General features: G+C 45.0%; 1 protein-coding gene across 1 annotated transcript in view; it reads left to right on the forward strand.

Annotated features, from left to right (window-relative positions):
* CHST13 (carbohydrate sulfotransferase 13) overlaps positions 1-21831 on the forward strand; it is a 67425-nt gene that overhangs the window by 33698 nt on the left and 11896 nt on the right. Inside the window, exon 2 of the mRNA XM_007500298.2 lies at positions 20071-20152. Within this exon, the coding sequence (XP_007500360.2) occupies positions 20132-20152 (21 nt within the window). The 5' untranslated portion in view covers positions 20071-20131. The remainder of the gene's footprint in view (positions 1-20070; positions 20153-21831) is intronic.

Raw genomic sequence — 21831 nt, forward strand, 5'->3', positions numbered from 1 at the left:
TTAGGTGTGGATAATTGAGAATTACCACTCTGTAGCAGCAAATGATCCCTGCTTTCCCCCCAAAGCTTCCCCTGGGCCAGCCATTTACTCCTGGGAATATGAGAACCAGCTTGAGCTGTTAACCGTCTACCTTGGAACTCAACACAAGCTACGGATCTGGGCTTGATTTATTGTTTTACTGATTGTTTACAGTTAAGAAAGAGATGGAGAGAATGTTAAGGATGAAAATAAACTTGAGGACGTGTCCTTTAGGGAAACTCCTTGTTAGTCATTTACTAGGACCTCCAGGTTCCTTCCTGCAGAGCCAATAAGAGGAAAAGGGCTGAGGAGTATTGGTGTCCAAAGCCTTCAAGCACCTAGGATGTGCCAGGCAGGGAGCTAATTGGATCGGTGATTCTTGCTCTGGGCCTGGAGTCAGGAGTTCATGAGTTCAAATACAGCCTCAGATGCTCAGTAGTCATTGTGACCCTCGGCAAGTCACTTAATCCTGTTTGCCTTAGTTTCCTTATCTGTAAAATGAGCTGGAAACAGAAATGACAAGCCACCCCAGGGTCTTTTTTTATTTAAATATTTTATCTTCCCAGTTACATATAGTTGCAATTTTCAACATACATTTTCTGAACTTATGGGAAAGCTCTAAATTGTCTCCCTCGCTTCCTTCCCTCCTCTTCCTAGAGATGATAAGCAGTTTGATCTACAACTATACTATCTTTGCCAAGAATCTATCCCCTCCCCGAAAAAAACAAGGTCCCAAAGAGTTAGACACAGCTGAACAACTACCACCAATGTGCTAATAGTCAAAGGTAGAAGGGACTCAGCAGAGCTCAAAGGGACCTTAGCACCTACAATGTCAAAACTTGAAGGATCTTAAAAATCTAAACAAGGAGTTCTTAACTTTTGTGGGGGAGGAGGTCATGGGCCCCTGGAGCAGTCTGATGAAGCCTACGGACCTCCTCTCAGATAAATGTTTCCAAGGGTGTCCTTGGGACTACAAAGAAAACCAATTATACTGAAATAAAGATGTAATTTTTTTTCCTTCCAAATTCTTAGGTCATGTGAAATTTATCCATGAACTCTTTGGGGGCCCATGGATCCCCAGGTAATGCCCCTGATTATAATCCAGTCCCTTTATTTTATAGAAGTGAAGAACTGAAGCTCATAAAAGAAAAAAACACTTGCCAAAAACTAGACTAAAACCCAGAGCTCCTAACTTAACAGTGTGATACCCTCCATGCCTTTCTAGGCTCCTCTTTAGATCAAGGCTCTTTGGTCCTCGATGATGATGAAGTTGCCTTTGGATGTCCACAAGGTAGAATCTTTAGACTAAGGCTGAGTTTGGAGGGACCAAAGTATAAATAGTTGCTAATTCATGCCTTGGTTAATTGTCCTTCTCTTTGTTTTTTCCTCAGTCACTGGGCTAGAGCTCCTTGGAACTCCCCGTGCCTCATTCCAGATCCCTCACCGGCAGGTGCTTAGGGCTCTTTCTTTGTAGTAGGGCTATTCAGTGCTCCCCTACAGTGGTGATCCATTGGGTGATGACCCAGACAAGATGCTGTACTAGGAACCCTCCCTTCAGAACAGTCCCTTCCCCTCTCCTTTCTCCTCGTTGGTGGGGTGAAACTACGATGCAGTCCCCTCTCCCCCAGAAAAATATACAGCTATAACATATCAGAGCTAGAAGAAGGCTTCAAGAATATATAGTCCATCTTCCTCATTATTGGATTGGCCACTCATGTCTTTTATCTGGGCTTCTGCCCCCAGAAAACTCTTTAATAATGATGCAGGTGGGGACAACTGGGTGGCACGGTGAATAGAGTGCCAGGCCTGGAGTTGGGAGGACTTGGGTTCAAACCTGGTCTAAGCCACTCCCTAGCCCTGAGACCCTGGGCAAGTCACTTAACCCCATTAGCCTAGTCCTTGCCCTTCTGTCTTAGAGTTGTTACAAGGACAGAAGGGAAGGGTTTAAAAAAATAAAAACAATGAAATGTTTTGAGGGTCAGATATGCCTCTCAAACTCAACAGTAACTGCTAATTCTGCCTAGGTATAGGGTTGGTGCCATCTACACAATAATTCACCTATTCATTAGGGGCAGCTAGGTGGCTCAGTGAATAGAGTGTCAGGTTTGGAGACGAGAGGTTCCTGGGTTCAAATGTGACCTCAGGCACTTCTTAGCTGTGTGATTTTGGGCAAGTCACTTAATGCCAGTTGCCTGTTCCTTACAGCCCTCTTCTGCCTTGGAACCAATACTAAGCATCAATTCCAAGGCAGAAGGTAAGGTTTTGGGGTTTTTTAAAATCATTTATTATGTGCAAGACTCTGTGTGGGTGGCTTTAGGGATACAGAAATTAAAAAAGAATACACATACAGTCCCTGTCCTCAAGGTGTTTACTAGCTTGGACAGGCTTATTTATTTATATTTTCATTTGAAATTTTTTATTTAATTAATTGATTTAGAATATTTTTCTATGGTTACATGATTCATGTTCTTTCCTTCCCTGCCTCCTACCCCACTCCCGTAGCCAACAAGCAGTTTGGGCAGGTTTTATAAATAACTACAGGATCTGGGTTTAAGTCCTGGCTCCTTTTCACTAACTCCCTGTGTGACCTTAGAGAAGTCACTTACCCTCCTTTGTAAAATGAAGGTGTTAAACTGAGTCTTTCTAAGGAACTTGGTGAATTTGAAGCTCAGGCCTGTATATTTTATATCTGCCATCCCAGCTGCTGTTAACAAGTGATTTCAGTTGTAGTGGCCTTAAGCACAGCTTTGGGAGCTGGACCTAGAATTTAAAACTACTTGAAAGCATCATTTTTTCCCCATCATCTTGCACCAGCTCCCGGCGTCTCTTGGCCCCAGCCCTGATCCTTGGTCTGGCTGTACACCAGCACCCAGCTTCCTGGCTTCTCCAAAAAGGGAGAAACCAGCTGGCCCTAATTCACTTCAGTTCAATTCAATTCGGTCCAGTGGCAATTTATCAGGCATTTATTAAAAGTCTACTCTGTGCCGAGCCCCAGGCTGTGTTGAGAGGGAAGATACCAAGTTTAAGATGGTCTCTGATGATCTAGAGCTCATGTATAGTGGGAGAGAGGAGACATAAACACAGGGAATTTAAAGGAACTAGTTCAAGAAGTAAACTAGAGAGAACTAACTGGAGGGGTGTCATAGATGGACAGAGAACCAGCCTCTGAAATCTCTTAAGTCCTCCGTTAGAGTCTACCTCTAACACTTGGCTGTGTGACCTGGGACACTAAGTCCCTCAATGCCTTGGGCTCCTATTCTGAGTAAAAAGATGCAGGGCAAGTGCTGATCTTTGTCAATGGAAAGATAGCCTTCACTTCTAGAAGTTCCATAGACCAGTGAAGCCATCATTCAATGTTTTTCCAATTGTATCCAACTTTTTGTGACCTCATTTGGGTTTTTCTTGGCAAAGATCCTGGAGAGGTTTGCCATTTGCCATTTCCTTCTCCAACTCATTTTACAGGTAAGGAAACGGAGGCCCATAGAGTTATATGACTTGCCTGGAGTCACATAGCTAGTAAGTGTTTGAGGCCAGGCACTTAGGAAAATAAGTCTCCCTTTCTCCAGGCTCTATCCACTGAACTACTTTGCTGCTTCAGTAAAGCCATGGGTCAGTTTAAATCTCCATTAGTGAGATGGAGAATTCAATAATTGTCTTGCCAGGGGGCAGATTATTACTGAGACAAGATATCCAAGAAGGCTTCTTGAAAGAAGTGGTCTTTGAGTTGTGCTCTCAAGGATAAGTAGTAACCTAACATTTAAAGAAGAGAGAAAGGACTTTTCAGGTTTAGGGAACAGTGTGATTAAAGGTAGGAAGGCAAAAGATAAAAGAAATGCTTAAGGGAGAGAGTGGTTGTGTTCGGCTATTGCATAAGTATGAGACAGAGAGGGGAGGGAAGACTGGAAAAGTACACTAGTGTCATATATCATATCACGAGGCCCTGAACTCTAGGCTAAGAAGTCTTAATTTTATTTAATAGGTAACAGAGAGTCTCTAAAGGTCGTTGATTAGGGAGGAATGACTAGACATACATAGAAGAAAGGTTTGTCTAGCAGGGGGAAAGACTGTAGGAGTGAGAAGGCAGGTTAGAAAGCCCTAAACCCAGAGCTTTCCCAAAAGAGCCATCCCCAGGAACCCAGAACCCAGGACTGGTTCATGCATTTTCTTCCCATCTGGCATCCGTGGAAAGGGTCCCTGAGACTTTGAGATGGGAGATGGTTTTTTTCCCTGGCTCTACTACTTTCTAACTAATTTATCCTTAGCAAGTCACTTACATTCTCTGTGCTTCTTCCTTAAAATGGGAATATTTGCACCCTTTATCTCCAGGAATATTACAAAGGTCATGTGGGTTAACAGTCAAACAATCCTTTGTATATGTTATGGTCCTAAAGAAACTTAGGTGTCTGCCTTGTGATTCTAGACCTCTCTTATGAAATTTGGAGTTAGAGGGCTTGGGTCTGCTATTTGGCACCTGCATAACCCAGGGCTGTTAACTTTCTTGGCTACAGGTTCTACATCAGTAAAATAAGAATGTTGTACTCCCTAGCTTCTAGCCCCCAGTCACAGATCCTTATCCAGTCCTTTCTCCAGGGACTCTTTTTCCTGGAGTTCAGGTCTCTGCTGTCCCCTGGGATTGTTGACTTGAAGGATAAAGTCCAAACTCCCTGGTCTGGTCTGGCAGCATACAACAGGTCTAGTCTTACCTCTCATAGCCCTTCATTATGGGAGCCCTTTGTCCTTTCTGGGCTTTTTTCTTCTCTCTATCCTAATTCATACAATATTCCTTCTTGCCCCTATGGCAACTTAGGACTACACTGAAGGATACACATAAAGGCTAGCAAATTCCAAAAATGTTTAATAAGAAATAAAGGTTGGGCCACATTTGTAGGATTATAGAAATTAGATGTGGTTGAAACATTAGAAATTATTTAATCCAACTCCTTGTTTTACAGATGAGAAAACTGAGACCTAGAGAAGTAAACATGACCTCTCCAAGGTGACAACTTTGTAGAGGAGTAGGATTTTCATCTGGGTCTTGGGGGATGAATTAGCATTGATGGGGGAGAAGGAGGAAGGGAGGCACAATAGTGGGACTGGGAGATATAACATCCTCCTAGTCCTCTGTTGTAAAAGAGAAAATTAAGATTTTTCTTCATGAGAAGAGTATCTTTGAAGGTCTCCAAGTTTTAGATAGGAATTTAAACACCATTTTATAAAACATTTTGTCAATGTTTACTCATTAAAAAAGATTTAAATGGTTGATTTTTTAAAAAAGGCATAAATATTAGTAAGTGAACTTTTATAACTGTGCTACTCAAGGGTAGGCAAAAATTGAGGTAGATGTGTATCTTTCCTGATTCCTTGTTATCTCTATTCTCTCTCTCTCATCTCTCTCTTTTTTTTTTAAACCCTTACCTTCTGTCTTGGAGTCAATACTATGTATTGGCTCCAAGGCAGAAGAGTGGTAAAGGCTAGGCAATGGGGGTCAAGTGGCTTGCCCAGGGTCACACAGCTAGGAAGTGGCTGAGGCCAGATTTGAACCTAGGACCTCCCGTCTCTAGGCCTGACTCTTAATCCACTGAGCTACTCAGCTGCCCCCACTCATCTCTTTTTTAATATTTTAAATAATGGGTTTTTTTCCCACTTACAATTAAACACAATTTTTTGGTGACACTTACTAGTGCCACATTCTCTCCCTTCCTCCCCTCCTGTGGGCTTGAGATGTTAAGTTTTTCATTTTTGGTTATCCATGTGCTATACAAAACAGATTTCCATATTCATCATGTTATGGAAGAAGACACACAGACACACACACAGACACAGACACAGACACAGACACACACACAAAACTACTAAGAAAATAAAGTGAAAAACAATCCACATTCAGATTCCATCAGTCCTTTCTCTGGAGGTGAAGAACATTTTTCATCATAAGCCCTTTGGAATTGTTTTGGATCATTGTATTGCTGAAAATAGCTAAGTATTCCACAGTTCATTGTACATTGTTTCTGGTGCTGTGTAAAAGGTTCTCCTGGTTCTGCTCACTTCATTCTGCATCAGTTCATGTAAGTCTTTTCCAGGTTTTTCTAAAATCCTTCTGATCATCATTTCTTATAGCAAAATAGTATTCCATCACAACCGTATACCACAGCTGGTTCAGCTATTTCCCAGTTGATGGACATCCTCTCAGTTTCCAATTCTTCGCCACTACAAAAAGAACTGCTACAAATGTTTTTCTATCGGTCTCTCTTCCTTTTAACTCTATATACTAAAGAGGCATCAGATCATTGATCTCTAGCTGAGAGGCACCTCAGAAAAGAAATCCTCATTCAAGCTGGGCTTCTTGTGCTTCTCAGCTTTTAGGCCATCTCAGAACCTTGATCCAGTCTCATCAGTTTATCTCAGCACCCATTGGTTAAGAGCCTGTTATGGTGAGAACCACAGTGCCTGCGGATACAAAAATGGTTACATATAAATCCTCCCTTACAATCTCTGGATATACCACATTGACTTGGATCAGTATATGACATGGTATGGCATGAGAAGGGCAAAGGAAAAGCCCAAAGTACTCTAGGGTGAATGTGAAAAGAGAGAAGCCACTTTGAGGTGGAGGGCTTAGAGAAAGCTTCATAGAGAAGGTTGGAATTGAGCTGAGCCTACAAGGAAGAAAAGTGCTTTCTGTAGGAATGAGGAGAGGAGAATCTCAGAGGAAGAAGCCAAGATGTTCTCAAAACTCTAGCCTAGAGATAAGAAGACATAAGAGTTTTGTCTTCAAGTATTGGAAGGGATGTCCCATGGTTCCAGAAGATAGAATCAGAGCAGAGATAATAAGCAGTAAAAAGAACACCGACTCTGAGGTCAGAATATCTATTTTTCAAATATTATCTCTGATGGGATCTATGTGATCTTGGGCAAGTCACTTAATCACCTGGGCCTCAGTTTTATCATCTGTAAAAAGAGGTAGTATTCTACCAGATTGCCTCTTAGCTTCCTTCCCAGATTTGATCTTTGGCACTGAGTTTTAGATACATTTAGACTTGATACAAGGCAAAAATTTGCTAATAATTTGAGTTCTCCCAATGTGGAATGAGCTGCCTTAGAAAGTGTGGATTCCTTTTTTTTTAGATCATTTATTAAGCATGCTAAGACAAGTATTCTTTCTTGGGGTGTGGAGTTGGACCTTCAAAACTGATTACAGATATGGAGGGGGAGAGGGGAGAAAATGGCTTGGGGAGGAGACCACAGGATGAGATCCAGGAATAGCTACAGAGTGACTCCTCGGTCCTGGCCAGGCCATCTGCAGATTCCATTAAGTTCCCCTTGCTCCTGGTATATAGCCCTCCCCAATGGCTTTGGCTCTCCTTTCCTGCTGTAACTTCTTGCCAAAAAGCCACTCCTATGCCAGTCCCACCTGGACCAGTTCTGTGGTGGTCCTACATGTGTTTCACAAGTACAGCAATGCTAAGAACAGGTTAAGTGCCTCCCCAACCAATCAATCTCCATCTCTATTCACCAGTAAGACCTTCTTTATACTGTCCAGAGTTTTGTCTGAGCAATGCCACAAACAGCTCTGCACTTTGGGTCATCATATTTTGGACATGTAGGGATTAAAATTTAGGGGTTTGACTTAAATATGAGAATTCTAAAGTAATATTGTGGTCACTGGTTTTAAAATATTATAGCACAAGTCAAAATGACCTTTAATAGCTTTTATTTACAAAGAGGTGGAAAGAGTGAAAGCAGAGAAATGTAAGAAGAGGGAAGTGAACATGTCTAGCCTATCACACTAAATCCGGTGTGCAGCTCAGCCCCTTCAGGGCTCATTAACCCTCAGCCAGAGGACCCAGTGATGTCTTATACAGACTTTCCATCAACGCAGCCTCCTCCAGGAAAGGAAGGCCTCTCCAGAACTAATCTCTCCAGAAGCCAGAAAGGGAAGGTCAGCTACTCACTCACCCAAGATGAAGTCCAAAGGAGAAGATCCAAGAGCGGTCCTCTAATGAAGCAGTCCAAGAGTCAAGGTCCCAAGTTAAAGCCCAGGTCCAAGTCCAAAGCCACCTCTAAGAGGCAAGTCACCAAATGAAACTTCAAACCGAAGACCCCTGGACAGGAAGTTGAGGACTTTTTATAGTCCTTTCTCATGTCACTTCCTGTCCCTTCCTCTCTTCACAGGGGCTAATCACAGCTTCCAAATTGCCTAGCACTGCTTATGGGGGCAGTGTCTGTGGGATCCACGTCTTGTCCTCTAAGGGTGTAAACTCTTATCAAAGGATTCACAAGCTCCTGACTGATTGAGTTAAAAGGGTGGAGCTCTCTAAGTAAGTGACTTGTGAATTCTTTTACTTGATGGCTGACAAAGTATGAAGTAGGGTTTTCTTAATTGATTAACTGAAAATAGACAAAGAGAATAAAGAATTCCCTTTCACAGACCTTCTTTGCTAAACACATTATATGAAGAAACTTCCAGGTTTAAGGGTAGCTAAGTGACTCAGTGGATTGAAAGACAGACCTGGAGATAGGAGGACCTGGGTTCAAATCTGGCATCAGATACTTCCTAGCTGTGTGACCCTGGGCAAGTCATTTATTTAATCCCCATTGCCTATCCTTTACCATTCTTCTTCCTTTGAATCATTACACAGTATTGATTCTAAAATGGAAGGTAAGAGTTAGAAAAGAAAAGGAAATCAGAGGTTTAAAGTTGGAAAACGATCTTAAAGGTTTTTGAATTCCACCCCCTCATTTTACACATTGGAAACTGAAGCTGATAGGAGTTGAGACTTGCTTAGTGGGGATAGGTAGATGGTTCAGTGGATAGAGATCCAGGCCTGGGGACAGGAGATCCTGGGTTCAAGTCTGGCCTCAGACACTGCCTAGCTGTATGACCCTGGGCTAGTCACTTTTAGCTCCCATTGTCTAGTCCTTACCACTCTTCTGTCTTAGAACCAGTTCAAGGTATTGATTCTAAGAGGAAAGGTTAGAGTTTTTAAAAAATATAGAGAAAAGACTTACCTGAGGTTACACATAGCTATAAGGATCTGAGGCAGAATTTGAACTCACATCTTTCTAATTCCAATTGTAGCTCTTTATCCCCTAAGTCAAGTGATTCCCTGGGAGCACAGAATCCTAAAATTATAGAATTAAAGAGGACTTTTAGAACTAAAGACTTCCTCTTCACATATGACAATGAATTTAATTCCATAAGTTGGCAGTGTGATTCTTGCTGAAAGGACACTGCCCTAGCAGTCAGCAGACCTGAGTTCTAACCTCAGATCTTGCTGGTTTGCTTTATAACCTTGAATAAGTCACTACTCATCCTTGGGCATAAATATCCTACTCTGTAAAATTGAGGGAATTGAATCAGATGATCTCCAAGGTCTCTTCCAGCTTTAACATTCGTGATTTGGGTTCCTTTCCAACTCTGATATTCTGTGTTCTCAGTCCCTCCTAGCCCCAACATTCTCTGCTCAAAGGTCCCTTCTAAATCTGACATTCTGGGGGCAGCTGGGTGTCTCAGTGGATTGAGAGCCAGGTTTAGAGACAGGAGGTCCTGGGTTCAAATCTGGCCTCAGACACTTCCCAGCTGTGTGACCCTGGGCAAGTCACTTGACCCCCATTGCCTAGCCCTCACCTCTCTTCTGCCTTGGAGCCAATACACAGTATCGATTCCAAGATGGACGGTAAGGGTTTAAAAAAATAATAAATCTGACATTCTTTGTTGCAGCATCCCTTCCAGCTCTGAAACTCTCTGTTCTAAAGTCCCTCCTAGTCCTGACATTCTGTTTTCTAAGGTTGTTTCCAGCTGTGACAATTCTTTGCCCTTCTGTTCCATCCAGCTTTGTATAAGGCTTTTCTTCTGGGTGCTCCTTGGTGTTGGAGAAAAGACATCTCCTTCTGCCATCTTGAAGGAAAATCGTGGCCACTAAGCATTTCCAAATGTTTCTCTGTTCTATAATTGCCCTGAGCAGAGCCTGCAGTTCACAGAATCACTAACCCCCTTGCTTGATGAATGTTTGCGAATTGAGCAAGCCTTCCCAGTTGGATTCTGCGCTTGCTGGTTTCCTATTGCAGCCTTCTCTTTCGTGGAGGCTCATATTTCACCCTGTTCACGTGGGCATTCTAGGCTGTGGTCTTGCTTTTGGGACCATTTTTTCTTCTTGCCATCTTGTCCCCCAGTAAATTATATACTAACTGTATTCTAGGCCTGATGTTTCAGCTAAATAGCAAGGAGGAGCGACCAACTAGGTTATTTAAGTGGCACATACATAATGATGCCCACCTCTGCGAGGGTGCGGACCACTGGTGTAATAGGCTATTGCACAGGGTTAGGATTATAGCTTTAGAACCAGAAGGAGCTTCATGGGCTCCTAGTCCGGTTCCTTCATGTTACAGATCCAGAAACTAAATGGGGAAGTGGAATGGAATAAGCCCAAGGTCACCCAAGTAGGAGGGAACACAACAATGGGATTCAGACCATCATACTTTGATTCCAAGTCCTGGGTTTATTCCATTCCATTCCAACATCTCCAATGAATCCTGGCCCTATTGAATTGAAAAATTTTACTTAATTAATTTAGAATATTTTTCCATGGTTTCATGATTCATGTTCTTTCCCTTCCCTCCCCCCCATAGCCAACAAGCAATTCCACTGGGTTTTACATGTGTCATTGATCAAGACCTATATCCATATTATTGATAATTGCACTAGGGTGATCGTTTAGAGTCTATATCCCCAATCATATCCCCATTGACCCATGTGATCAAGCAGTTGTTTTTCTTCTGCATTTCTGCTCCCACAGTTCTTCCGCAGGATGTGGATAGGATTCTTTCTCATAAGTTCTTCTGGATCGTACATTTCATTGTGCTAGTAGAGAAGTCCATTACATTTGATTGTACCACAGTGTATCCATGTACAAGTTCTCCTCATTCTGCTCCTTTCATTCTGCATCAATTCCTGGAGGTTGTTCCAGTTAGCATGGACTTGACAGGAGCCAGGAGCCTAATGTGGCAGCCCCCAAAGCTGCTGGTTTTTAAGCCTCATTAATAGAAACATAATTTACAGAACAAGGGCAGCCACAGTCCCATTAGACAGTGCTCCAGACAGTCCACATCTAGAGTTCTGTGCCTGCTTCTGGGACCCTTCACATCTTATTTTCTTTTCCAGGTGCTTTTTCCTTTTAAAATTGTTATTGGCCAAAAAAAAAAAGAAAAGAAAAAAGAAATGGTGACTGATGCCCTTTTTTTTTATATATACTAGTCATCTCTCCATAATTGCCAAACCTTCCCTTCTAACCAACTCTATTGGCTAGGACTAGTCCTTCTACCCTGTTATATCTCCTAGCAAAAGGCTAGGCACATCATTGCTTTGCATTAAACAGGTATAAAATGAAGAATTGGACATGGTACTTGGTGGAATAGCTTCTTCCTTTCTTCTTTCCAGGTAGAAGGAAGAGTGTCTAGGACATCAAGATGGAGAAAGATGGTCTCTGTCTTAGGACCCTTTTCCTCTGGGTCCTGTGGTACAACCTCATTTTGAGCCATACTCCAGAATGGAAAGTGGTCTAGCTAAGGTTGAGATCTGGGTTTGAATCACAGCTCTCCCAGGCACTGTGTGCCTTTAGACAAGCCATATCCTGATCCTGGTTCTGAATCTGTTTCCCCTTTTGTAAAATGAAAAATTTGACCAGGAAGCTCACTAGGGCCCCATCTATACTTCTGACCTCTAACACTCTGGGTTCTAAAACTTCTCTCAGCTCAAATAGCCCAAGTTCCTCAGTCCCTCCTAGCTTAGGCAATCAGCCCTGTCCTAGATCTAATATTTTAGATCCTGAGATCCTTCCTAGCTCTTAGAGTCCAAACGCAAAAATCTCTCCCAGCTCTTCCCTTATAAGTGCTAAGACCCTTCCCCTTTCCAACATCCTGGGTGCTCAGATCCCTCCCAGTTCTAGAAGCATGTCCCAAGACTCCTTTCAGCCCCAGCATTCTAGCTTTCTACATTTAGGGAAACCAGAGGCAGATCAGAAGATTTCTTTGAGTAATGGATTTTCAGTGGGACAGTTTCAAGGCATAATAGCTAGATGCCTCCATGTAGGCTTAGAGCCGCCAAGCAGCCGGGTGCATGGTTCTTTCTTCCCTGGCAGTGCTGGATAAACACGAATGTTGTTCATCTTTGGTTCTCCTTGGCCAAGACTCTGGGCAGATACCGTGCCACCCCTCCCACTTCTGTTATGGCAACATCCCCTTGGCCTTCCTCCGATGAGTGAGAGCCCAGATTTCTATACATTGCTTAGATTGTAGTCTTCTGGACAGGGGCCTGAGAGCCTTTCTCTGAGTTCCTTGAAGGGGACTGTCCTCTAATCATCTCAGAGAGTTTGGGGGAGAATATTTTTAGATGGACCCCGGGCTGTTCTCTTTCCTCATCCTTCCTCCTTTTACCCTACCGCCCAGCCTTTGCCATGCTCTGACTGCAAAGAAATCATGAGATTATTGATTTTTTAAATTGTTTTAAAAAATAATTGGTATATTCATTCCAAGACAGAAGAGCAATAAGGGTGAGGCTCTGGGGGTTAAGTGACTTGCCAACTACCTGAGACTAGATTCGAAACCAGAACCTCCCATCTCTAAACCTGGCTCTCCATCCATGGAGCTACCTGGCTGGCCAGGGATCATTGATTCTTAGAGCCAAAAGAGATCATTGGATCCAGCCCTCTCCTATTACAGATGGGGATACTGAGGCCCAGGGAGATGAAGATTCAGGCTTGGACTTCCCAGTATCAAGGCCAGAGCTCACTGGTCAGGGAGGAGGAGAGCACTAAGGACACACCAGCTGTTTTCTGTTTTGGCTGCAGAGGCAAGGCGGTGTCCCAGATAGACCCACACTGGTTCAGATGAGTCTTTCTGTTCACAAAGGAACCTCCTTCTCCCCCACAGGAGACAGTAATGTTCTGTTGTCTGGGAATTCCTGGCAGGAGAATCAGAACTGGGCTCTGCTGTCAGAGGAGAGGCAGGTCCTTCCGACCTGCCTCTACAAACCCTTGCAACTGCCACAGGCTTCAGGAAGCTCAGAGAAGGCCAGGCGGCAAAGCAGCACCGTCTGGGCTTGAGCCATCCCAGGGCAGCCAACATCTCTGACGTAGGAGTCTGGCGACTTCTCTGGTCTTTTGTCTCCTCTGTGGAGCTCCTCGGCATGGCTTTCCAGGACCACAGACTGTCCGATCTTAGGATGTCAGAGGTGTCGGAGCCCTCCCTCATAGAACAGCCAGCCCACCTTCTTCCTTTTACAGATAAAGAAACTGAGGCTGACAGGGAGTAAAGTGGCCTGTCCTGGAATGGGTGCCCAAGCCAGGGTTCTCCCTATAAAATCCTCTCTTCTTTTGGTACTTGTTGGCCGTTCTCCTTGCTCTCTTTCAGGCTATTCACTTTGAAAACAGAGGCAAAGAAATTTCTGTTGAATGAGTAGACTGCTTTAGAGCAATCATTTCATGGCTTTGAATACCATTGTCCTTCCTAGTCAATCTTTAGTCCCCCTGCTGCCGGGTAAGTAGGACTCTTGGCTCATCCCAACCAGAGTTCTTTGCCATCCTCACCCGCTGCATTTTCTGACTTCTGTGCTTTTGCCTGAGCTGTGCTCTTCACCTGTGGCTCTCCTGCCTCATCCTTCAGGTCCAGGTCCATCACTCCCAGAAATCCTTGTCTGAACACCTCCCGGGATGACTTCTTCCTCCTTAGGATGCCAAAGACCTTCATTCTCTCTTTTTGGTTCTAAATAACCCTCAGCTTCAAAATGTTACCTAACCATTTCAGGAGTGTGAGTCTTCTTTCCCCAGTGAGGTAAAGCATTCCTCAAAGGGGCAGCTAGTGGATAGAGCATCAGGCCTGGAGAGGGGAGGACCTGGGTTCAAATGTGACCTCAGATACTTCTCAGCTATATGTTCCTGAGCAAGTCACTCTATCCCAGTTGCCTTAACCCGTACCTCTCTTCTTCCTTAGAACTCTTATAAGACAGAAAGCAAGCTTTCTTATAAGTAAGTAAACTTATGAATAAAAAAGTAATTTAAAAATTAAAAACAGAAAAAAAGACAGAGACAGGAGTCTTTTTTGGTTCCTCCCAGGCATCTGGTATAAGGATCAGTACACAGGAAGTGCTCAATAAATGCTTTTTGAGTGAACATGGGGACGAATGAAAAATTACAGAGATCAGTGAAAAGGATCTATGAAATATTTACCCTGTGCTAAGTACTGGGGAGCACTATAACAGACAGGACAGTCCTTGCCCTCAAGGAGTTTACCTTCAAATAAGGGAAGGCAGAATATAAAGGGAGCTAGAGGGAGAAACAGTTAGGAGATGGCAAGGTACCATTCCAGGTCTTGGATTGGGAATACCTGGTAAGTATGTAGGTAGCTTCAGTTCTGAGAAGGAAAAAAGGATGGCATTCAGGTGACCTGGCTTAGTGATGGCCAGAAAATATGATCATGGTTATAATAAACTTGGTTCTCCCTTTTGGGTAGGAGAGTCATATTTGGCGATAAAATGATATGATTTCTCTGGATGGAGGAAGACCTTGAATGCCACGATGAGGAGTCTTCAGAGAAGATCATAGGATTTAGAACTAGGTAGAAACTTAGAGATCGCGTCTAGTCCAACCGTGTCATTTTCCAGTTGAGGAAACTGAGGCCATAAAGGGAAGTAATTCCCCAAAGCATATCAGGTAATAGATAGCAGGGATTGGTTTCAGATCCACCTCTCCTCCAGTGGTAAGTCTTGTGCTCTTTTCCCTTCACCATGATGACTTTTCAAAAGACAGGAGTAGAAGGAACATGTGTTCTTTCTCCATCCCACCCTCTTCCCCTTTTTTACCTCCTTCCTTCAGCCCATGACTTCCCCTTAGAGTCTTCTCCTTTCCTCTCCCCACCCCCAGCCTTCTCACGCTCGGACACATGTTGTTGTTATTCAGTGGTTTTTCAGTGGTGTCTGATTTGTTGTGACCCCATTTGGGGTTTTCTTGGCAAGGGTACTAGAGTGGTCTGCCAGTTCCTTCTCCATACACATATGGGAGTTTTAATGAATGACTAAGAAATTAATCCATTGGGTAATGGGGAAAAAGCAGTAACAATAATGGCGCACACTATGGGGTGGAACGTCAGAGGCCATCCCATCATGTCAGTGCCAGCGGTGCACAGGTAGTGAGTGGCAAAGCTGAAATTGAAACCCAGCATCTCTGATGCCAAACCCAACAGGCCTTCTTTTCCATGCTCTTCCCCTTCATTTCTAAAACATTTTCCACCCCCTCCCATTTCACTTGATCTTCCCAAATGCTATAAAATAGTCAGGACAGGGACTATGACACCCATTTTATGTATAAAGAAACTGAGGCTCAGCTTGATGAGAGAGAATTTGTCCAAAGTTACACTGCTAGTGACTGGTGGAGGCAAGGAGTACAATTCAGGGCTCCTAACTCCTAGGCTAGGTCTCCATCCACCACATCACACATTACCTCTCTCAGAGAGCTGGAAACCACACTCTCTCCCTGACCAAGCTAGTGTCTCCTCTCCTTATCTTCTCCAATCCCGGGGAACTCTGCGTGTGTCAGTAAACATTTCCTGCCACTGGTTTGTGTTTTTTTTTTAATGCCTCCTCAGGCCACCCCAACTCCCCCTTAACCCGAGCCACATCCCTGCTGAGGAACCAGTTCTCTGTTCCAGCCTGGATATTGTGTTTGTTTTAGGAGAAACACATAGACACTTGTCTCCTCGGCCTCTGTTTGGATGGCGGCTCGCCCTGCCCAGAAACCACACTCTGCCAGCCTGTCCCTAGATGGAAGGTAGAAGCAGCAGAAAGAAGTGCGAGGTCTGGTCTTAAAGGGCAGCGCCTGGAGCTGAGACAATGGAAATGTGGATACAAATAGAACGCTTTGAGATTTGGGGAGACTTCTTGGGGACATCACTGGGCTTTAGGATGGAGAGGAAACCGAGAGATCATCTAACCCAGCCCTTCAGTCCTGTGGATTCTCTCCCCCAAGGAGAATATTAGCTTCCTGGGAGTAGGAAATGTTTCATTTCTGTCTTTGTGTATCTTCCACCCAGGACCATTCTTGTTAGCTGAGAGAGAGAGAGAGAGAGAGAGAGAGAGAGAGAGAGAGAGAGAGAGAGAGAGAGAGAGAGAGAGAGAGATATGTGAAGGGCAAGGAAAAGAGGAAGGAGAAGGGAAAAGGATGGAGAAGGAAAGGAGCATCTAACAAGTGCTTAACACTGGCGCTGGAGACAGAGGACCTAGGTTCAAATCTTGCCTTTGGTAAATAATATCCACAAGACCTCCCTGGACCTCAGTTTTCTCATCTGTAAAAATAAAAGGGTTGGAGATAGCATCTGAAGTCCTTTCTAGCTATAGATCTATATTCCTATAAGTGTAAAGTAAACAATTAATAAATTCTTGTTGCATTGAATTTATTATGGACAATAGATCCAGAGAGTAACTTCACCAAGGTCTCTCAGCAAATGATAACTCATACTTCTGACAGTATTCTTTGCACTATACCATAGAGATATGATAGGGGAAAAAAGATATGTGATGGTAAGAACTGCATATGGAGAGAATGGTGGAGGAATGCAATGGAAAATGTTGGGCAAGTTCCATTATCTCTCTGGGTCTCCTCTTTCCTCATCTGGAAAATGGACATATCAGAACAGCTGATCTCTAGAAGGTCTTCCAGTTCTTAATCCACAGAGCCTTGGGGTTAGGTCACGTGTCCTTTGCACTAGCTTTACCCCACTGTTCATTCTCACTCTTCCCAGTCGTCAGCCCCATCATCATGGGAAGTCATGGGTAGTGCTCCCTGTCTCTTCAGAAAGCTTACAAAACCCTCTCTTTGCTTTTTCCTCTCCTTCAGGCCTTTCCCAACTCTCCCACCTTTCCCTCCTCCCTTTTCTCTTTTCACATTTCGAGTGTTCTTCAACAGAAATGGTGTATTCGTCAAAGCCACTTGAATCTCTGCCTTATCCTACAGCTAGTCTGCTTCTTGGCTTGCAAAATATCATAGATTTGGGCTGGGGGGGGGAGGGGACATCAAAGATCATCTAAGCCAAGATTAAATGGCTTGGCCAAGGTCGTATAGGTATCAGAATTTGGATAGTATCAGGTGAGATTTGAACTCAGATCCTCTGACTCCAGAGCCTTTCCACTGTACCAAGATGACTCAGAAGAAGAACCATCTGCATCCTAGGAGGATTTTTGAAACCTTTGGGCTTTGTGACACTACAGGGAGAGGGGGGAAGCCAGGGGTAAATGGGAAAAGCAAAGTCAAGCAATTCCACATTTGGCCCTCCAGCCCCTGTGCCCCAGAGAGAATCACCTCATTGTGATGTCTGGACATTGGGCCCTCCAGAAGGCAGGTCTGTGTTTGGCATCAGATGTGTCCCTTCTCTTGGGCCAGGAGAAAATGATTTAGGACTCGGAGTTTGGCTGAGCTGGCTGTCCAGTGATTGGTCAGGCCATAGGACGGAGTGGGGCCAGGGCTGGATGATGTCTGAGGCTTTCCTCCTCTCTAGTCCATGGCTGAGAGCAGGTCTGCATTTCTTCCTTGATAGCCTTCTGTTGGTAGATTTCCACCTCAAGAGGAGATGGCCAACAAAGTAAGTCTGGAAAAATCACTGGTTCCCTGGAAAGCCAGTATTCTAGCCAAGGAATACCACATGCCGGACAGTTCTGCAGCTGAGTGGTGCCTGTCCCGGACAGGACTCCTCCCGACTCGCTGAATGCGGGGCCTGGAAGGGACCCTTAAAGAGCAGCTCTTATTCTACAGAGAGGGAAACTGAGGCTCACTCCGAGGAAGTGACTTCACCAAAGTCACTCCTTGAGCCAGGAGGAAAAACCAGTTTTTCTGACTCCCCCTTAAGTCATTTTTTCTCTATAGCATGACTAAAAAAAAAAAAAAAACCCAGGCAGCTTCTTTTTTCCTTTCCAAGTCCTGAAATACATTTGGAATGAATAAGAATAATTGTAACGTCCTTAAATATTTCTAGCACTTTACATGTTCCAAAACAGGCACATACATAGGGCAGAGCTAATCCTCTAAAGTAATAATAATAATAACTCACATTTATGAATATTTGAAGAATTTCAAAGCACTTGCCTCACAATAGGCCCATCAGAGGGGGCATACTGCTAGTTAACGTTGATGTAGCACTTTAAAGGTTTACAAAGGAATCCAGCTATCTTTCTCGCTATCTGTTGGTAGTGTTAGGGAGTGGCGCCTCCAGCCCAGGACCAGATTTCTGGGCAGTTCTCCAGGGTTGGAAGGTTGAAAAATCAATATTTTAAAAAATTGAGGTATAACTAGTTTGGTTTGCCTTTACAACCCCTGTGACACCCTTGGGGGCGATCCGCAGGGATATATTCTCTTTCCTTCCTTTGAACTATTCTTTCTGCCTCCTCTAAGTTCCTCATACTCCAGCGGGCCTTCCTTGGTAGCCTCCTCCCAGCAGCAGCCCCTATCCTAGAGCCTCTTCTGCTTAGAGTGGATGCCTGAGTCAGAGAGGGAATAATAACCACATTTGGGGGGGGGGGAAGAAGACAGAGATAGAGAGAGAGACAGAGAGAGAGACCCTTGGGCTGGAGAAGGAAAACGGCAAACTAGCTATTGACCCTAGACAAGTCATTTAACCCCTTTTTGCCTCAGTTTCCTCATGCATAAAATGAGCTTGGAAAGGAAATGGCAAATCATTCCAGCATCTTTTCCAAGAAAACTCCTGTGGGGTCATAAAGAGTTGGATGTGACTGAAAAACGACTAAAAAACAAAATAATCTCTCTCTGTCTCTTTCTGTCTGTCTCTCTGTCTCTCCATCTCTCCATCTCTCTGCCTCTCTTTCCTCTTTCTATCTCTTCTCTATCTGAATCTCTTTTCTCTCTGTCAGTTTGTCTCTCCTCTCTTTTTCTGTCTCTGTCTCTCTGTCTCTGCCCTGTCTCACTGTTCCTCTGCCTGTCTCTCCTCTCTCTCTCCATCTCTCTCTCTCCCTCTCTGTTTCTGTCTCTCTCTTTTCTCTCTCTCTCTCTCTCTCTCTCTGTTAGTCAGTCTCTCTCCTCTCTTTTTCTTGTCTCTGTCCTCTCTCCATCTCTGTCTCTCTCTCTGTTCCTCTGCCTGTCTCTCCTCTCTCTCTCCATCTGTCTCCCTCTCTGTTTTCTCTCTCTCTCTCTCTCTCTCTCTCTCTCTCTCTCTCTCTCTCTCTCTCTCTCTCTCTCTCTCTCTCTCTCCTCTCTTTTTCTGGCTCTGGCTCTCTCCATCTCTGTCTCTCTCTCTGTTCCTCTGCCTGTCTCTCCTCTCTCCATCTGTCTCCTCTCTGTTTCTCTCTCTCTCTCTCTCTCTCTCTCTCTCTCTCTCTCTCTCTCTCTCTCTCTCTCTCTCTCTCTCTCTCTCTCTCTCTCTCTCTCTCTCCTCTCTTTTCTGGCTCTGGCTCTCTCATACACACACACACACACATCTGCTTCTCTCATCTACTTGCATGTATGTAAAGTTTCTGAGCCTTGCCCCGATGCATTATGTTCCTTCACCTGGATGAATGCCTAAAGGATTTGCCATATGTCCCATCCCCTCTTCATCAGTGATTGAGGCCACCATCTCCATCAGCACTGAGCACATGACCAGGGAGACTTCACACTGGCTTACTTGATGACCCTGAAGGGTCATCTCTGGGCCGTATCCTTCCCCCAACCACACACCGAGATGGGGAAGTAGCCCCAGAAAGGGAAATGGATTTGTCTAAGGTCCCATAGCAAATTTAGTAGGAGAATGTGACAGAAATCTAAATTGCCTAATTTCCCATCCTGTGTACATTCTGCTCTCGAACTCTACTTCCTCCAGGGTTTCTTCCTATCTCTATCTCTGCCTTCCTCCTCCTCTTCTCCCTTTCCCCCCCTCTCTGTCTCCCTTCATCTCTTCCTTTCTCCCTCCTTCCTCTCTCCATCCTCCTTTCTGCCTCTCTTCCTTCTCCCCACCCCCCACCAGTACCAGATAGATGGTCCAGAGAATAACTTGTTCTTTGTCCTCATTTCCCCCCTCTAGTTGCTGAGGACGGGATCTTGGGCTCAGCTGGTTTAGCAAGACAGGGAGGAGTCCACTTCAGATGCTTTATGACAGCAACCAGGTAGGTGAGGTCTGGGGCCTGACAAACAGGGTTTGCTTGGGAAGAGGGGAGGAGAGAGAGAGAACGGGGAGACAATATTCTAGGCTTTTTTACTGTCTTTTGGTCTTCCAGGAGCTTCCTTCCCCTTGGTGTCCCCTCCTTGGAGAAGAGGAGCCAGGTGGGAGACTAGAGTGAGCCCAGATTGAGACTGCCACCAGGAAGGCCTTAGGGAAAGCTGAAACAGACCATCATTGACAAGGCATGATTGGAGGGGCCATCACCAGGCTTCATCCTTTTACTCAAAGAGAATTCTCGCACTGTCTGGCACAGTGCCGGAAATCCCACCATTGGAAATTAAAACATTTGGTCTTTTTAGGCCTCCAGTGATATTGTTTATATCCCTAGGAAAGGAAAGCACCAGGAAGCCTCATCAGGCAACACCTTAGCATGGATGAGCTGGCCACCACCCTGAGACTAAGGCAGTCCAGGAAGGAGCCTGGATTGGAGCAAATTCCTGCCCCTATTGTTTTCTTTGTGTGTGTTGTGTTGTGTTTTTTTTTAAACCCTTACCTTCCATCTGAGAATCAATACTGTGTATTGGTTCCAAGGCAGAAGAGCAGTAAGAGCTAGGCAATGGAGGTGAAGTGACTTGCCCTGTGAATCTTTTCCCTTCCCTTCCCTTCCCTTCCCTTCCCAACCCTAAACCCTAAACCCTAAAACCCTTACCTTCCACCTCAGAATCAATACTGTGTATTGGTACCAAGGCAGAAAGAGCTAGGCAATGGGGGGGGGGGGGGTGAAGTGACTTGCCTTGTGTAGCAAAACTCTTTCCTTTCCTCCCCTCCCCTCCCCTCCCCTCCCCTCCCCTCCCCCTCCCCCTCCCCTCCCCTCCCCTCCCCTCCCCTCTCCTCCCCTCTCCTCCCCTCTCCTCTCCTCCCCTCTCCTCTCCTCTCCTCCCCTCCCCTCTCCTCCCCTCTCCTCCCCTCTCCTCCCCTCTCCTCTCCTCCCCTCTCCTCTCCTCTCCTCTCCTCTCCTCTCCTCTCCTCTCCTCTCCTCTCCTCTCCTCTCCTCTCCTCTCCTCTCCTCTCCTCTCCTCTCCTCTCCTCTCCTCTCCTCTCCTCTCCTCTCCTCTCCTCTCCTCCTCCTCTCCCTCCCCTCCCCTCCCCTCCCCTCCCCTCCCCTCCCCTCCCCTCCCCTCTCCCCTCCCTCCCCTCCCCTCCCCCTCCCCTCCCCTCCCCTCCCCTCCCTCTCTCTCCTCTCCTCTCCTCTCCTCTCCTCTCCTCTCCTCTCCTCTCCTCTCCTCTCCTCCTCTCCTCTCCTCTCTTCCTTTCTTTTCCCTTACCTTTCATCTCAGAATCAATATTGTGTATTGGTACCAAGGCAGGAAAACAGTAAGAGCTAGGCAATGGGGGTGAAGTGACTTGTCCAGGGTCACACAGCTAGGAAGTGTCTGAGGTCAGATTTGAACCCAGGATCTCCATCTCTAGGCCTGGCTCTATGTATCCCCTGAGCTACCCGGCCACCCTCTAAAAGTCCTTATTGTTACTGCTTTCATTCAGGTGTTCCTTATCCCATATTAGACCTAAAAAGAAGTCTGATCATACCTTGAACAGAAGGAAATCAATCAGGAAGCCTTTAATGAGTCCCTGCCATGTGCCAGGCACTGTGCTAGGCACTAGGGGTATGTATAAAATATGAAA

This window comes from Monodelphis domestica, chromosome 7, assembly GCF_027887165.1.
Source record: "Monodelphis domestica isolate mMonDom1 chromosome 7, mMonDom1.pri, whole genome shotgun sequence".
Classification (NCBI taxonomy): domain Eukaryota; kingdom Metazoa; phylum Chordata; class Mammalia; order Didelphimorphia; family Didelphidae; genus Monodelphis; species Monodelphis domestica.